At 39.0% G+C, this 19273-nt stretch overlaps 1 protein-coding gene across 2 annotated transcripts in view; it reads right to left on the minus strand.

The window, feature by feature from the left end:
- LOC109205375 (WAT1-related protein At4g19185-like) overlaps positions 1-6477 on the minus strand; it is a 9032-nt gene extending 2555 nt beyond the window's left edge. The window contains exons 1-6 of one of the 2 annotated variants that reach the window (XM_019368087.1): positions 6301-6477; positions 5916-6133; positions 3267-3329; positions 3033-3149; positions 1662-1947; positions 755-910 (exon numbers count right to left, since the gene is read on the minus strand). In XM_019368087.1, the coding sequence (XP_019223632.1) occupies positions 755-910; positions 1662-1947; positions 3033-3149; positions 3267-3329; positions 5916-6124 (831 nt within the window). In that variant the 5' untranslated portion in view covers positions 6125-6133; positions 6301-6477. Of the gene's footprint in view, positions 1-754; positions 911-1661; positions 1948-3032; positions 3150-3266; positions 3330-5915; positions 6163-6300 lie in introns of both variants that reach the window. The other variant, XM_019368086.1, reaches the window with a different exon arrangement.
- Between the last annotated feature and the right edge of the window lie 12796 nt (positions 6478-19273).

The following is a 19273-nucleotide window of genomic DNA, read 5'->3' on the forward strand; positions in this document are numbered from 1 at the left end:
GGGGATGTTGCTTAAGAGGAATCAAAGTTGACAAGGGCAGTTATGGCGGAAACGTTATTAATGAAAAGATTAGATGGAAAAAACTGAACTAATACTCTGATAGGAAGGGACTCGTTTTGCATAGCTCGTAGCAAAAGTTAAAAGGACAGTCATATATCTACACAAAAACTTTTGATTCAAGCGTGATCAAAATTGAAGATCGGGCTCAAGAGCTATGATATATCGGTAAATTGATATAAAAGACAAACGAAAGGGAATAAGAGTAATCATCACTTTTTATTCCTGTCTTCTTGGTTGGAGCAAGGGAAACAAAAGAGATGCATCCATAATTTGTTTTCAAATGCTACGATCGGAGAAGATAGAAATATGGAGAACATAAAAGAGAAATAGACCTAGATGCCAAAGAGATAGAGAACCGATTCATTTAGGAAGTCTTTGCACTCAGAAATTCAATGCATTTACTTTTCAAGACATTCTGTAGGGAAGCGGGAGGCAGCAAGCTGAACACTTATCCATTTGGAGGCTGCGGCGTATTTCACTGCTGCTCCTTTGACCCATTGAGCCAAACCATAGCATATTCAATAATCCATTGAAATCATATATCGATCAGGCATGGTGTTCTTGAAATTGCAGCAGCTTAATGTATCTTATATCTTTTCTAGTTGACATGTCATTATAATTTGAAACTAGGGACAAAGACAGTAATTCAAACCTGCTTCAGACAGAAACTATAAGAGAATGAAGAGAATCTTACGGCATAGCACACAGCGAAAACTTCCGATTGTGTCAAGTTCCAGTCTGTTGACTCATTAGTCATCGAGAAGGCTGTTGTTATCATTAAAAGACAACCAAAAAAGTAGGAATATGCTGTCACTGATATACTCGCAGGGTATTTTGCCAAAACTGGAGCCTGAAAAATTCTTAATATTCAGCCAACTCAGCATATTTGAAAACAATACAAACAGAATAGTTTTTACCAGACAAGGTCAAGGGTCTTCCAGATAATGCTTCAACAATGCCAAGGTCTAAACTATCTAACAATGAACATTGTGTTCCAACCAAATAAAGATTATTTTGGTTAGAAACTAATGCAGTAATTTTTTTTTCAAAGATTTAAATACTCAGCATCACTTTCAATCAAGCAAAAAGAGGCCTAAAATTAAGTTCGAAGTTGTCAAATAAGTGTTTGGTGACTTTGTCTGATCAGTAGAAATTAATGGTTCACAAACCCTATTTTCATTGACATTCATGCACAATTTACCGTAATTTCAGTCACATGCCAAATTTACATCCCTAAAGTAACAAAGTCTCAAGGGGTCTCATTGAATTCAGACTGTCAATCTTAGGAACGAGCATATGTACTCAACAAAAGCATGCCAAATCACATTAGCCACATGTTGTTCAAGGAAGTGTTCATTATCTCATTGACTATAGAACCTGTTTTTTCAGATTTATCTTTTTCATAACCAAGAAATCCCCGAGGCCAGTCGCGACTGCCGACTAGCGCACGGTTCGAAACTCAGTGGATAATGGGCCTAAAACTGTTGTATATTTTAGCAGGTATATATCGCTGTGCAGCTTTTAAGTTTGTTACTGAGAAAAATATCTTGTTTTCATCGAGTCTATTGGAATCAATGAAAGGGAAAATTTTACCAAATTACCTGAATGGCTAAGTATGCCGCCATGCACATACAGTTTCCTATTAAGCATAAAACTCCAAGGTGCCAATCATCGAACCCCAACTCCAGAAATCTTGACATTAACCATCCAGTGGGCTCTGGCTGACCCCTAGCACTTATATCACTATGTCCTATGAATTCTGAGTCTCTGTTTCCAAAAACCACAGGTCCACGGAAGATGGCCATTAAAATAGCCCCAGAAACACAAACAATTGTACCTCCAACCTTTGCTTGACCTTCCACTGTAAAGAGCCTCACTGTTTCTGTACTGCATAAAATTACATTTAAGAGTAAAGTTGAACAGATCATCAACTACAACAGACAACTGGATGTGCAAATACATGAAAATAACACAAAATAGAAGGTGGTAGATTGAGGATGACAGCCACTTTGTCGACAAGATTGCCAAGCAGAAAAGAATAACAAAGAATCCACAGATGAGTATCAAGGGTGTCAATTTTAGCATGCTTTTATTACTAAAACCAAATGATAAAACTGCAAAATGTCACAAGTAAATATGTCAAATAGCAATAAAAGAATGGATACCTTGATTACCACTCTCCTTCGATAAATGAAATGCTTCAAGACAAAAATAGTTAGCAGGTCTTCTCTTATAGCTTCAGAAAATATCCCAGAAATAATTTGTTCCGAAACCAATTTTTTTGGTGGAAAATGTAGGAAGCAATACAATGTGCATAGCTGCATAGATTCCTTCTTTTTTAAGAAGCAGTCAACGGCGAAAGAGTTTAGCATCCCTTTCAACAACTATGTTCATAGTTTCCTGTAAAGTGCCCCTATATCTACCGATTATGTGGATACCCACCATCTTTAAAGTTACTGAACTGGTTCACCTATACTACTTTGACTGCAATAGAACTATAATAGTGGAACTTTATATAAACACCAAACATGTTATCTTACTCTGTACGCAGAGCAGTCTCATCCGATGAACCTGTTATATAACTCTTTTATAGCTAATCCTTAATAAAAGTTTGTAGATATCCAAAAATATTGAAAACACAGTTATGAACTATAAAAGTTTTAACCTCACTGCCGTACACTTGTAAGACACAGAGTATCATATTTATCGAAATCCTCATTCTCATTCAAGGTGTGAAAATTAGTGTCGCGTATTACTAATTCAATTTAGACAAAGCCATTTCAGGTTTTCTTGAAGAATACAATAATATCAGCTTATAGCATTTCATCCTAAAGAGACACAAGATTCCAAGTCCCCCTTCTCCAATTTCCAGTACAAAATTATCCACAATTGATTACAGAAATATACTTGAATTTAGAGTGAAAGAGACACAGATACAGAATTCAAAGAAAAGGGGTTGATTTCTTACTGACCCCATCAATACTGCAAATATGAATGTAAAGACTGGTACTGCAGGTTGCACGGCCGCAGCATAAGTTGGATTTGTGTAGCCAAGACCAAAAAGAAACAAAAGTTGGTTCCCAAAAATACTGTTACAGTTGCCAAGAAACAAGAAAAATATCAAAAAATCAGGTTTTTGTTCAGTGTAAGAATTATACAAGTTAATCACACAAATCTACTCAGAACAGTAGGCACATCAAACTTACCCGGTTAATCCTAGAATGAAGAATGATAGTAGAAGCCGCTTATTTAAAGGAATTCTCGACCGCCTAGACATAGAATGGAAGGAAATATTATTAGTGTTGCACCATGTACTTTCTGATATTGCAATTAATTTAAAAAAGAACTTCAAAATTTTGAAAAATGCTTTAGATGCTGACATTTAATAAAAATTAAAAAAAAAATGTTTCAAGTACTGCAAAGAGGACTAACACAAAGCAAGCAATGAATTTCACATTTAAACAAATATGTATAAACAATGATATCAGATAATAAATGAGAGAGCAAAAGCTAGAGACATGAGCAACAATTTCAAGTAAAAGAGATATTACTCATAATATCAACAAAGAATTCTTTATGTGAAGTCCGAGACTGTATACACATGATATGAGTATTTTTAAAAAGAATGTATCCATATGTTATGTTTGTCGAAGAAAATTGCTTCACTAAAAAAAAACATTCTTGAGCAGCAAGACCCTCAATCGGGCTTTCGTTGCCATTTTTACTGAATCTAATAGCTCTTTCTTTAGATCCATCTCACACATCAAGATAAGCAAGTCAGCATTCATTTTGAGAGCTTGTGATGAGTTCATACTATTATAGGGTTGTCATTCTCAAATCTTCAAATGGGAGAATAGCAGAATAATTTCAGGTGTAATCATAGTGGATTACCAAGTCAATTAGTAATGGAACGCAATAAGTTCAAACTGAATTCAGAAATTATCTTAATCCATCAAAATGGTCAACTAGAAGCACATAAAGGAAAGATGAAAATAACAACATAATTCTTTTATGAAACATTAACTAACCAAACTTTTAAGACAAAAAGTAGCTTTTACTACAGAAACTCAAGATGCAATGCCGGTTGGCATGAGGTAAACAAGCTCAGGCAGTCGACCAAACTCTCATAAGTCATAAACACATACTAGTAGACATTGTAGCAAAATGAGTTTCAGTAAATCTAGAAATAATATTTTTTAACATGAATAGTAGAAAGGACGGAACATGAATTAACTACGAATAACATCTGTTATTAATTATGCATCTGCCTGCCCATGCCTTCCACAACTTTTAACATTCTTTAATATACAAATCAATGCAAACACCTTTTGAGGAATATTATGAAGGGATGAAAAGAGTTTAACGGTTGTATCTCATCAGGGGTGAGGGAGGGTGCAGGGTTAGTTTAGGGGGACAGGCAGTACGAGGACAACCTGTTGCTGATTACTTTTCCAAACATCTACAACATTTGGTGCCAAAAGGAGATGACAACGCAACAAGCTTGGAGATTACATGAGGGGAGTGTTACATGGGATCTCAAATTTAGAAGGAACCTTCAGGATTGGGAGATAAGGGAGTTTTGCTCCATAAACAAACTTTAATGGTAGACAATCAGGATTCCTGGAAATGGATGTTTGCGAGCAGCGGACGATTCTCAGTAAAAAGACTACTGCAAGTTGCTAGCTAGAGAGAAATCGAGTTGCCCTCATTTATTGGTTTGGATCCCTAGGGTGCCAGAAAAAGCAATTTTTTTTTGGCTTGGTTTGGCATCTAGTGGTGCAATTCTGACGGACAAAAACTTGAGGAAGAGTGAGATTACATATGTTAGTTGGTGTTTATGTGTAAACACTCAGGAGAGGACATTGATCATCTAACTGCATGTAGCATTATGTCTATGGTAGGAGATCATAAGATGGTCCGGGGTACAATGTACCGAGCTAGGTACTACGAAGGATGCACTATTCAATTGGGCCTTTAGAGGACCAGAGACAAGACAACGGGCTTTGAACATTGCTCCAGTAGCACTTATGTGGACAATATGGAGAGAGAAAAATAGGAGAGATTTGAATGGGAACAGCTTGATTTTACACATTTGAGGAATACCCTCCTTATTTTAATGTCTTTTTGGTGCACCCATGAGGTTCCTATTTGTATATAAGATTGGGTGTCTTTCGTAAAGGGGAGCCTTGGCGTAACTGGTAAAGTTGCTGCCATGCGACCAGGAGGTCATGGGTTCGAGCCGCGAAAACAGCCTCTTGCAGAAATGTAGGGTAAGGCTGCGTACGATAGACCCTTGTGGTCTGGCCCTTACCCAGACACCGCGCATAGGGGGAGCTTAGTGCACCGGGCTGCCCTTTTTATTGGGTGTCTTTTGTAGAGAATCATATCTATCCATACATTCTCTACCTTTCTCATATGCCTCTTGGATACTAGAGTTTTTCCCCATTAATAACAAAATTGCATTTACTTTATCAAAATTACACAAATCAATGCAAATGTCTTCCACCAAGTATAATTGCAAAACTTGGCTCAATGTAAAATTATAATCCATGTCCCCAAGAGTATGACTAAATAGTCGAGGCATAGGAGTAAAAACCTGGGGATCCTAGGTCCAAATCCTAGCTACAAAACTTGGTGTAAGCTCATTTACTCCATCTTGGTAAATAGGTTTACCCAATACAAGACAGATTTACCCCATACCTATGCTAATGAGCAATAACATGCTTAGTGAATTAGTCAAAATCTACTCAAGCTGACCCAAACACCACAGCTTAGACCTAAAACTATATGTCTGCATAAATAGATACATTCTTGGATAATAGATTCAAGAGAAACATAGAGAAAAAGGGACTAACTTTTCGCGAACATAGGCGACAGGGGCAAGAATGGAGAGAGCAAGAAGATCCCGATATAAGCAGAAGACAATTTGATTCATTCCAACATTGAGAGCCACTTTGGTAATAACATGGTACCCACCATACAGTAGCTGTATCATAGCCATTGTTCCATGAGCTCTCCATACCTCATTCCCATTTCCCACTGAAGCTGCTGTCATCTTTATCATTTCATCCCACTGTATAAACACTTCTTATATATTTATTCCTATATATGTATACAAAAAAAAGTTATGGGATTGTGATTGTGGAATTGGTGAAAAATAGTGATGTTTGGTGTGATGGGGTAGAGTGATTCTTGATAATAAAGGTAAATAGAATGAACAGAAGGCGTGAATTTTCTTACAGATTTCAGTTCTCACGTTGTTGTCCTGATTGGGGTTTTTGTTTTTGCTGTTTGGTCAGAACCAAGATTTAAGTTGGTGTTTCAACCAATTATAGTGCCCCATATCGTACATCTGCATCTCTCTTGCCAAATTTTAAGTCTTTCACTTTCTTAAAGCTAAAATTTCAATCATAGAAATAGAGTGGGGCTAAATGTACTCCTAGGAGAATAATAATTACGTCCTACTTTGTTCTATTTAGGGATTATTTGGACATAAGGAATATCTAGGTTTCTGTAATTAGATTCTACCAAATGTCACAACTCAATTTCCCCTATAGATCTGATAGCGTTCAACGTCGCTACTAGGCAAGCCAACGGTCAACTAAGGGTGTTCAAAACCGAAGCGAAACCGAAAATCGAACCGAAACCGAAGCTTAATGGCTTATTGGTATCGGGTTAACGGTTTAACGGACGGGGAACGGATTGAAATTTTTTCATTAACGACTTGTCGGTTTGGGGGCGGATTATTCACCCGTTAAGAGTGTATATAACTTTATATATATATATATATATATATATATATATATATATATATATATATATATATATATATAAAGTTATTTTTATCCATATACATATTAAATATCAAAAACCCTTCCACTTTATTTTTCCACTATTCCAGTACTCTATCTCTAAGTTCTATCCTAATTCCTAAATAATCAAAATTATGAAAAATATGTAACATAATCCTTGTTAATTACTTTACAAAAGGCAGAAAGTTCAGTATCAAATTCAAGCATACAAATATTTTGGAATACTCATACAGATGAAGTAGTATTACATTATAAACAAGTCTTTCTCAGGCATAATGCATAAAGGATGCAACAGCACTGAACTGGACAAGATAAGTTAGTCAATGCATCAGTTAGACGATATAGGTGAGGGCGTAGAGATGTCTTTTCAGGAATGAACAATGAATATTACGGACACCTGATGAAAGGTGATGCACCTGAAATGTTAGTCGTAAACATGAATGAAGTGAGTTTTCAATTTGTAAGGGAGCTACAGCCAAACATGGATTAATACTCCCATATGGGTTCTAAATTAGTACTCCGTTTGTAGGTGCATATTTTCTAGTAATTTTGATTGAATATAGATTGAATTAGGCCGATAAACCGCCCGATAACCACCGATAAGAGCTAAATCGATACCAATCCGCCCAATATATTATTGGATAGCTAGCGGATTAATCATTTAGAAGTCGATAACCGATAAGCCAAACCGTTAAGAGTAAATAACCGTCCAATTCGCCCGATAAGCAGCCCTACGGTCAACTAGTCATGTTGTTGCCCTTTTTAATAATTTCAAAGTAGTTGATTTTATTTAACTAAGAAAATAATTAGTAGGAATTTATAGTAAAGTAAGGCATAAGCAAACGAGAGAGTGAAGTACAATGAATTTAATACTCAAAATCATAAGGTGTCTACTAGAATGTTCCCAAAACCCGGTGTCACAAGTGTGTGAGCAACTAGTAGAATATACAAAACTATTTATACTACTGTCTGAAATAAGATAGACAGAAAATAAATACAAAAGAGAGACTGGGGGGAGGGGGGACAGAACAAACGCAGAGAGCAACTCACCAATATGCCACGGGGTAATAGGGGTGCGCGTCTGAATGACTGCCAGATGCACCTGCCTCAGATCCGGCACGATTAGTGCAGTAGTATAGCATTAGTACAAAAACAACATGTACCTAGTAAGTATCTAATCTAACCTCGAAGAAGAAGTAACGAGGGTCGACATCGACACTTACTATGGACAATAAACAAAGTACAAAAATTCTAAATATGCATGGAATACATGTCGCGCCCCGTTTTTCTCGCGAAATCGGCTTTATGACATTTGGAGAGACAACTCGTTCCTTTTGGGAACTGGGTTTGTATTTGAAGAGTCGCCACCTAATAATTAAGGTACATTAGGACACCAATAGAGATTTAACTCTAAGTTTGTTTAAATAACCAGAGATTGAATAAGGGCTTGAAATTATCCCAAGGGGAAGGTGTTAGGCACCCCTCAGGATCCACTAGTGTGGTTCCTGGCCAGACAGTTATTGTGAATTGGGGTGCAAATAACATATAAGCAGATAAGGCTCAAATAAGAGGGGATTTCAATACGTAATGGTTTGAAAGTGAATAATTTTGAAAGAACAATCAAAGAGCTGATTTTTTTTTTAAATAAGGAGTTAAAATGCTAAAAAGAATAAAGAAATAAAGGAAGGGGGGATCCTAGGTTTATTAACAATATGGATCACCCCACACAATGTCCAGTAATCACACCTCAATAATACACGTGACATTATCGCGTTGTCATCATATCCATATCTACCCTTCCCACCCCGTTAAGGTATTAAAGCGCAGATTGATCTCGATTACTTATTGCATGCTATTACCCGTCCCAATCCTATCAGTCCCGGAGGCACTTAGGATTACTAATCCTAAAAGGGAGGCATATTAGGCTTATTTGAAGTTTCAAAGGTAAAAATTCTAAGGCGACATACAAAATACATATTGCATGTTTGGGGAAACATATAAACAAACAAAGGCTCATGTATATCTCCTCAAAACAAGCACATAAAATAGCATGTCTTGCACATACTGATTAGGTCTGATTAAAATATTAAAGACGAAGGAGAGGAGGTTGCTGAGGCAGACTAGTTTGATACATGGCTCAGATAGAAAGTCAGAATCAGACTTGCTTACTGATTGTGTCAATTATTAATTAACAAAGGCGAAATCAGTTTTATCGGTCGTTATCACCTAAGGCTTGCCTAAGTGTTTGAGCGAGATCCTATGAACATGATATCTATTACTGATTCAGAAGTATAGCAAAGCAGCACAGTTTTAAGACAAATGATTCGGAATTCTTATAGGCATGACTTCTATTCGTTACTGATTTTAGGTTCTCATAGACATGATATCCAAATTGCATGTGAACAGAAACGAACAAGATTATACTTATGGACCCCTATAGGCATGATTTCTATATGTTACTGACTTTAACATGCTACTGGGTTATAATCTTAAAACATGTTATAATCTTAAAACATGATACCTAACATGTAGAAAATTAAAATGAAGCCCTATAGGCTGGTTATCTAGGTGTGATATTAAACATGTAAAGTAAATAAATCCCTATGAGCATGATTTCTAGATGCAGTTTGAATTATGTAGAATTAAAATAATCCTGTAACCCTGGTTTCTAAATGTGATTGAATATGCAGAATCAAAATAGTCCTATAGGCATGGTTCTAAATATGATTGAATATGCAGAATCAAAATAGTCCTATAGGCATGGTTTCTAAATGTGATTGAATATGCAGAATCAATATAGTCCTATAGGCATGGTTCTACCCTTGGCATGCATAAATACCCAACCCTTTTTTCACTAGCTAGCCCCACTGTTTATTACAAAATTATTACAGACCCAGTAATGAATTACATCGGAAGATTAAAAAAAATTACAATCAGAGGAAGCCAGATTCCTGACTTCCTTTCTGAGTTATGGACCAAACCACTCCAAATGCCATTTGTTTCAAAGCCTTTCTAAAACTTGAGTGTGTCAGAGTTCCCTAAGGGCCTCAAAAGGACCCCGGGCAGTGCTCACACCCAAGTTTTATAACCAGAACAGGGACAAGTGCAGTATGGAAATACCAGCCCTCATGTGTCCAAGTCTAGAGCGAGCTCATGGGTCCCAAGGCAAGGCTCACATGAGGGAGCCGGAACATAAGTCTAGGAAGATAGTGCAAGTGCAGAAACAGAGCTTTAAGAACTAAGGAAGTAAAGAAGAGGAAGAGGTGCTNATCAACCAGAGCACGCAACATATAAAGGTGGCATGGAGGTTATGATCCTAGGAGGACCAAGTTTGAATCATGCTCAGCAATATTTGATGCTATCATGCCCCAAACCATAATTATCAAACATATTGGGGTAGGGATTTAGGATTCATAATACATTGATTTATAACAGGAGAAAAGAAATTACAGCATGCTAAATAAAGTACTGAAGCAATAGGCAGACAAGAATGCAAGAACATTAAGTAACCATGTTGTTGTTGATGCTGAAATCTTAACTAGAACATACCAGTTCAAAGGAGCAAAATGTAGTAAAGAAAGGTAGTAGGACTTTTGAAATGTAGCTTTGGCTTTCAACTAGCTAAACAGGCCACAGTAGAAGCAGTAGAGCAAGAGAGAGTGTTCTTTTAGTGTAAGGATGAGTTCAGAACTCAGAATGTTCGTCTGTGCTAATGAAAGGGCAAGGTATTTATAGTTTGAAAACAGGTAGAAAATAAGGCAAGAATCATAGTTTAGCAGTAATTATGGAACTATGTACTAATTAAAATCAAATCAGTATAAGTACTTCCTTTAATTAAGGAGTTAAACTAAACGGTAACATGTAAATACTAAATAAGGAAAGAAATCACATAAGGCTGAATATAACCAATAAGGAAATATTTTGAGCATAGTACAAGTACACAATATGCAATAGAGACTAGGTTCATCAGATTCTAATCAAGAAAATGTCGGTAAGAATCAAGTACCAATGTAACCAAGGTAAGAGAATCAATCATATTGAGTAGAAAAGGTAGGGATCGAAGGTTCAAAGGAAAGTGTTCAAATTAGGCCAAGAAACAGGGAAATCAGTAAGGCAAAACAAGGAAATAATCGATTACTTAACATACGAGTGCAATCAGAATTTTACAAGGAATGGTTTGAAATCAATCCAAAATTGAAGGTCATTTGAGAGGGGAATATATAATAGAGTACATAAGCATTAGGCATGCAAGGCTACACTATGGCACAGAAAAGCAGCATTCAATAACAATCACAAAGTCAGTAGACTGTGAACTATCGAAACATGGTAGTCACCTAGGTCAAACTTCATTAACTTAGTAATAAAGAAAGGAGAGATTATCAGAAGCATGCAAAGGGTCAATTAAAGGCCCTTCTAAAAAAAGTACATTCGAGTTTCAATGATTGCAAGAAACCAAATCGCATAAAGAAACAGATGGAACAGCTTCAGAAGCCCGAATAGGCCCTAAAGAAATTAGGGTTTTTGAAACCAATCGAATTCAAAGATGATGAACAAGTAATTCACCCAACAAATAGTCTCAGAACTCGAATGAACCCAAAATTAGGGTTTTCAACACCAATCAAGTCTGGAGATGAAACGCAAGTAAATCAAACAAATAATAACAAAAAATAGATTCAGAAACCTCAAAAGAAATTAAGGCCCTTAATATGCAAACTCAAGTAGAAGAATGACATAAAGAAACACAGCAAAACATGTCAAATAACTTAACAGAAAACCTAATCGGAAAAGATAAGGGTTTTTGAAGGTAGAGTTTTAAAAAGAAATTTAAGAAAAATGTTTAGAAGTTGAGAACAAGCACAGGTCTGAAACAGACCTAAAAGAAATCGGAATATCCTTAAAGGTTAGGGTTTCAAAAGAACCCCAAATGGAGAGAAAGGCTTTGAAAACTATCGATCTAAGTAGGAGAGTCAAGAGTCAGGCTCGAACAGCCATGGCTAGCCGGAGTAAGGTCAAAAATGACCGGAGACAACCATAAAACTTAAATAGGCCAAGGTTTGGACCAAGCTTTTCCAGGATTTAGCCTTGAAACCATGATAATCGGGCATGTAAAAGCCATAGGAGGTGGATACAGGCCTCCGATGACCTTGGGAGCCATTGATTTGGGAGATTTTAGGGTTGTAGTTGAGGGTGGCGGCTAGGATTTGAGAGAGGATTGAGAGAGACAGGGGATTCAAAGGCGGCGGGGCGTGAATAATGAAAGGATTTGGGGTCTTTTGGGGCTTAATTAGGAAAGGGCCAATGTCGATCGTTGATCTAAATGATCAACGGTCAAGATTGAAAGGGTTAGGTAGGGGATCCGGGTGAGTTATTTAAATGGGTTATGGGTCGGTTTAAAGGGGAATTGGGTCCTGGTAATTGGGCCTCAGATTGGGTTCAATTGGGGTGCCAAATCTGGCTAAAATTGAAATGAAAAAAATGGGCTAACATTTAAATAACCACTTTCCCTATTTGATTTATAAAAATAGCAAAATAACTTCTAGAAATAAATTAAAGGTACTAAAATGATTAATACTACATAATTATCAAATTAAAAATACTGGGCTTAAGTTTTTATAGACATAAACGTAATTAAATCTAAAAGAGGCTAATATTGCAATTATATGCAATTTAGCTTTGAAAATGCTAAATTTTGTAAAAATATGTAAAAATTATCTTAGCTATATTTTAGCATAAGTATGAGAATCCAATAAATGAATCATCAAAAATGATAATCTTGGAAATTATTATTGGATTTTTAGGGATAAAATAGGGCAATAAATTGATTTATAATCTTTAAAAATTAAGGAAAAATAATAAATCGTTTGGACATACTTATATATGCATGCATATGCTATTTTGAAAGTATTTTGCCTATTAAAAAATATATATAGGAAAAAATTGGGTAGCAACAAATAGATGNCTTTACCCGGGAAGGATGAAAGAGTTGTCGGGTAAAGATATGTTGGCCAATTTTGACCGAGCGAAACGGTTTGAAGAAGATTTAGGTCGTACCCTAGCTTCTGAGCTGCCTACATATCCCTGGTTTTGCAGATCAGGCCATATGTAGTTCAGGATCCGTCGGCGAAGTATGCCGATGGGGACTTTTCAAGAACGGACGCAATATCTAGGGTCGGGTGCGTGGCAGGTTTAGGTTTGATATGGCTGCAGGAACTGGAGCAGGATCGCTCCTGCCGAGATGGTCGTTGCTCGCCGGCTTACCTACAAATAACCAATACAAGCGTATATGGTGCGCAAATTTAAACATGATGCAAATTCACGTCGAACCATGAAGGTTGTCTTTGGACGGTTAGAATGACGTCCTTAGACCATGATGTCCTAGGCCATGAAACGTATAATAAAGGATTCGCAGGCCATGAAATGATGCTCTCGGGCGATGGGGATGATGCCTCCGAACCATGACGCCTTTGAATAATGATATGCAAAAGATTAAAAGGGATCCTCAGGCCATGGCATGGTGTTCTCGGGCTATGCAAATGGTGCCTTTGAACAATGGCGCATTCGGATAATTTGGCGATCTTTCAGCCCATGAGATGCAGTATTTGGCAATCTTTCAGCCCATGAGATGCAATAGGTGGCGATCTTTCAGTCGTGCAATGTGGCGATCTTTCAGCCGTGCAATGTAAATAAGGTGGCGATCTTTCAGCCATGCAAATGTAAATAAGGCGGCGATCTTTCAGCCTATGCGAATGTAGAGGTGGCGATCTTTCAGCCTATGCAAATGTAGAGGCCGATCTTTCAGCCATGCAAATGCAAATAAGTCGGCGATCTTTCAGCCATGCAAATGTAAATAAGTCGGCGATCATTCATCCATGCAATGTAGATAAGGTGGCAATCTTTCACCCATGCAAATATAGATAAGGTGGCGATCTTTCAGCCATGCAGATGCAGATGGAGATAGCATTTAGTCTCGGAAGGCAAAATGGTAGCCTTATGCAATGCAGAAAAATGCAGATGGAGGTAGAGCTGAACCTCAGAAGGCAGAATGGTAGCCTTATGCAATGCAGAAAAATGCAGATGGAGACAACATTTAGTATCGGAAGGCAGAATGGTAGCCTTATGCAATGCAGAAAAAATGCAGATGGAGGTAGAGCTTAACCTCGGAAGGTAGAATGGTAGCCTTATGCAATGTAGAAAAATGTAGATGGAGGTAGAGCTTAACCTCGGAAGGCAGAATGGTGGCCTTATGCAATGCAGAAAAATGCAGATGGAGACATCGTTTAGTCTCGAAAGGCAGAATGGTAGCCTTATGCAAGAAATAAAAGGGGCAAATGGTGATAGAGTTTTCTTAGCTGATAGCAGATTGGGGTATCGTGACTGCTGGGACATCGTGACATACGAAATGCCACTGGTGCATGTGGATGGAAAATGTTGGTAAGTGCAACGGTTCTGAGAGTTGTATTCCTAAACAATGTTTGTCTCATGAGTGTATAGTATGTCAGATGCTTTCGCAATCCAAGTGCCTGCATCCAAAGAAAAATCGTGAGTTTTGTAGAGGGGGGAGGTTAGTACATGTCCCCACTGGCTCCACTTGACCTGTTCGGCTTTGATATGGTGATATGGTATGTATCATTGGGGGTAGCGTTTCTAAACAAGGCAATTTCAGCAATAAACATGCATGATTTAGTAAAAACATAACATAAACGCATAATTAATAATAGTTTTTCTTTAGATGAACCGACGACTGCGACGTGGTTCAAGACATTACAACCCTCCCTGCTACGGAATTTTGAGGATCTTCCTCAAAATTCTGCCCCAATTTTCTGGGTTGATGCTTCCGACTGCTGCTAGTGATGATCGACTGAAATTACTTTGGAATTTTGAGGGTCCTCCTCAAAATTCTGCCCCAATTTCTAATTGCGGGGAGGGGAGAGGGGGGGGTTGAAAATTTTATTGAATTGTGACCGAACCATAAGGCTGCCTACGTATCCCCTCTTAAACAAGAATCAGGTCAGACGCAGTTCAATTTACATCACATAAGGAAAGCATAAAGATTACACATAGTAACGCTTGACTGCATCTGAATTGATTGGCTTCGGCCAGACTTCTCCGTCCATTTCTGCAAGTATGAGGGCTCCTCCCGTCAGAACCCGGTGAACCATGTATGGACCCTGCCAGTTGGGAGAGAACTTCCCTTTGGCTTCATCTTGATGCGGGAAAATTTTCTTTAACACCAGCTGCCCCGGTGTGAACTGTCTCGGCCTGACTCTTTTGTTGAAGGATCCGGACATTCTGTTCTGATAAAGCTGACCATGGCACACTGCGTTCATTCTTTTCCCATCTATAAGAGCTAGCTGCTTGTACCGACTCTTCACCCATTCTGCATCGTCGAGCTCAGCTTCCTGTATGATCCTTAAGGAAGGAATTTCTATTTCGGCGGGAATGACGACTTCTGTACCATAAAACAGCATATAGGGGGTTGCCCCAGTTAATGTGCTGACTGTGGTGCGATGTCCTAACAGAGCAAATGATAGCTTTTCGTGCCACTATTTATGCTTCTCTATCATTGTCCTCAATATTTTCTTGATATTCTTATTGGCGGCTTTTACAGCTCCGTTCATTTGAGGCCTGTAGGCTGTAGAATTCTTGTGTTTGATCTTGAAGGTTTCACACATAGCTTTCATCAAATCGCTATTGAGATTGGAGCCATTATCAGTAATGATTGATTCTGGAATCCCGAATCGGCGAACAATGCGGTCGCGGATAAAGTCTGCCACGACCTTCTTAGTCACTGCTCTGTAGATGCTGCTTCGACCCATTTGGTAAAGTAGTCAATTTCCACTAGGATGAATCTGTGTCCGTTGGAAGCGACAGGCTGGATTGGTCGAATAACATCCATTCCCCAGGCGGCGAACGGCCATGGTGAGCTTGTCGTATTAAGCTCATTTGGAGGTACCTTTATCATGTCTACATGTATCTGACAGCGATGGAATTTTCGGACATACCGAATGCAGTCCGTTTCCATAGTCATCCAAAAGTAACCAACTCGGAGGATTTTCATTGCTAAGACAAAACCGTTCATATGTGGACCACAGGTCCCAGCATGGATTTCTTCTAGCAATTCGGATGCTTCCTTTGCGTCGACACACCTTAGTAGTCCCAGATCAGGAGTCCTCCTATATAGGATTCCTCCGCTGTGGAAGAAATTATTGGACAGCCTCCGAAGTGTGTGTTTCTTAATAGGATTTGCAAGTTCTGGGTATTCTCCTTTTGTCAAATATTCCTTGATATCCTGAAACCAAGGTTTTTCGTCTGCCTCTTTTTAGACGTGGGCACATTAAGCTGGCTGATTATGAATTTTCACTGGAATGGGATCAATGAAATTCTTATCTGGATGTTGTATCATAGATGATAGAGCAGCTAATGCATCGGCGAACTCATTCTAGATTCTGGGAACATGCTGGAACTCCGTCTTTGTGAACCTCTTTCTCAATTCCTGTACATGATGCAGATACGGGAGTATCTTGGAGTTCTTGGTTGCCCATTCTTCTCGTACTTGATGTATAAGCAAGTTTGAATCTCCAATTACTAGCAACTCCTGAATGTTCATGTCAATGGCCATCTTGAGCCCTAGGATGCAGGCTTCGTACTCGACCATATTGTTGGTGCAGGGGAACCTGAGTTTGGCGGACATCGGATAGTGCTGACCGGTTTCTGACACCAAGACTGCTCCTATGCCAACTCCTTTGAAATTTGCTGCTCCATCAAAAAACATTCTCCAACCATCATAGGATTCTGCAATGTCTTCTCCTATGAATGATACCTCTTCATCGGGAAAATATGTTTTCAAAGGTTCGTATTCTCCATCTACGGGATTTTCCGCAAGGTGATCCGCTAGTGCCTGTCCCTTGATTGCTTTCTAAGTAACGTAGACAATGTCAAACTCACTTAACAGGATTTGCCACTTGGCTAGCTTGCCAGTGGGCTGGGCTTCTAAAAGATGTACTTTAGAGGATCCATCCTTGATATGAGGTATGTAGTATAGGCACAGAAGTAATGCCTCAGCTTCTGGGCCACCCAAGTCAGAGCACAATAGGTAAGCTCTAACAGAGAATACCGGGCCTCGTACGGAATGAACTTCTTACTGAGATAGTAAATGGCATGCTCCTTCCTCCCCGTTTCATCATGCTGCCCCAGGACACAACCAAAGGCACCATCTAATACTGCGATGTAGAGTAGTAGAGGTCTTCCTGGCTCGGGTGGGACCAAGACTGGTGGTGTTGATAGGTATTCCTTGATTCTGTCGAAAGCTTTCTGGCAGTCCTCAGTCCATTTGGTGGCGGCATCCTTCTTCAACATCTTGAATATTGGCTCACAAATGACCGTGGACTCTGCTATGAACCGGTTGATATAGTTAAGCCTTCCCAAGAAATTCATCACGTCTTTCTTTTTCTTTGGCGGTGGAAGTTCCTGAATGGCCTTGACCTTTGATGGATCCAATTCTATTCCTCGGCGGCTCACAATAAACCCAAGTAATTTTCCAGCAGGAACCCCAAATGCACACTTCGCGGGATTCAGTTTTAGGTTGTACCTCCACAGTCTATTGAAGAATTTCCTCAAATCTTCCATGTGATCAGTGGCCTTCTTGGACTTGATGATAACATCATCCACATATACCTCTATCTCCTTATGTATCATATCATGAAAAATGGTAGTCATGACCCTCATGTAGGTGGCCCCTGCATTCTTTAACCCAAACGGCATCATCTTGTAGTAGTACATTCCCCACGGTGTAATGAAAGCCGTTTTCTTAGCATCTTCTTCATCCATCCAAATCTGATGATAACCAGCGAAACAATCCACAAATGATTGCAACTCATGCTTGGCACAATTGTCGATCAGGATGTGTATGTTTGGTAAAGGGAAGTCGTCTTTTGGACTAGCCCAGTTGAGATCCCGGTAGTCGACACAGACTCTGACCTTTCCGTCCTTCTTTGGTACTGGCACAATGTTGGCTAACCATGTCGGACATTCTACTACCCCGAGGACCTTGGCTTTGACCTGCTTGGCGGCTTCTTCCTTGATTTTCAAACTCATATCAGGCTTGAACTTTCTGAGCTTCTGCTTTATCGGCGGACACGTCGGGTCAGTTGGCAGTTTGTGAGCCACAATAGACGTACTCAGGCCCGTCATGTCATCATACGACCAGGCGAATATGTCCTCATATTTTCTTAGAAATTCTATGTATTCCTTCTTTTCCGATGGTGATAAATGAACACTGATTCGTGTTTCCTTGACATTCTCTTCATCCCACAGATTAACAATTTTCGTCTCGTCCAGGTTGGACTTAGGTCGATTTTCAAAGTTCTCAACTTCTTTAACAATCTCTTTCGGTATGTCATCTTCCTTTGAATCTATGTCCGTTTGTTGCGTTGTCTCATTGCATGTCACACTCATTGGTTCATCATGATAGGTAATAGTAATGTTGTATAACTAAAGTAATGAGAGAAAATAATAAGTGTTGATTCATAAGAAATGTCGAAATGCCTTGATAAATTGCATAATCGTTTTGAACATTGAAGATCTTATTGCGGAAATTAAAAATACAAAAGGAAAAATTAACTAGTAAAAATAAAAGTTAGTGCATGATGCTTGTTCAGCCTTGCTACCCCGAGGCTCGCCGGGCTCTGGTGGTTCTGATGGTCCAGTTATTGAGCCGTGCTCCTCTGCTTACAGCCTGTATGGAAGGGCCTTTCTCCCCCTCCTCCTCGAGAACGACATAACAATCCATATCACTGTCTTCTAGGAACAAATTCTTCACCGCTGCCAGTGCTTCCTCTTCTTCTGACCCATAGATAACATTGGCCGGTTGGAAAGTCTGTTCCAAGCGTGGTATTGGCTTCTTTAGCGGATAATAAGGACCGCGCCATGGTGGCGACCAGTTGTTGACTTCTTCCCAGGTATACTCATATCCCAGACCGAAAATGGTGTCGTGTTTCTTGAGCTTTATAGGCTTAGTGATTCCTTGGAGGTTCTTGCCAAGCCCCTTGCCAGGTTCGTACCCACTCCAGTTCAATGTACTCTCCATTTTATCGTCCCACCATTTGTCTTTGTCAATAGCATTGACTCGCTCGATGTGGTGATAGGTCTCCCCACCTAATTTTATTCTGCCCCCGATTGCCGGAATGGTCTGGCGACTGTATATAGGATTGCTACCGTCACCGTGAATGATCACCTCCTGGTGATTCCACTCAAACTTCACCGCCTAATGTAGTGTTGACTCTACGGCCCCAACAGCATGAATCCATGGTCGTCCCAACAGTAAATTGTAAGATGGCGGCACGTCTATCACTTGAAAATCAACATCGAACTAAGTAGGCCCCATTTGCAAATAGAGACTAATT

The sequence above is a fragment of the Nicotiana attenuata genome, unplaced genomic scaffold (genome assembly GCF_001879085.1).
Source record: "Nicotiana attenuata strain UT unplaced genomic scaffold, NIATTr2, whole genome shotgun sequence".
In the NCBI taxonomy this organism is placed as follows: domain Eukaryota; kingdom Viridiplantae; phylum Streptophyta; class Magnoliopsida; order Solanales; family Solanaceae; genus Nicotiana; species Nicotiana attenuata.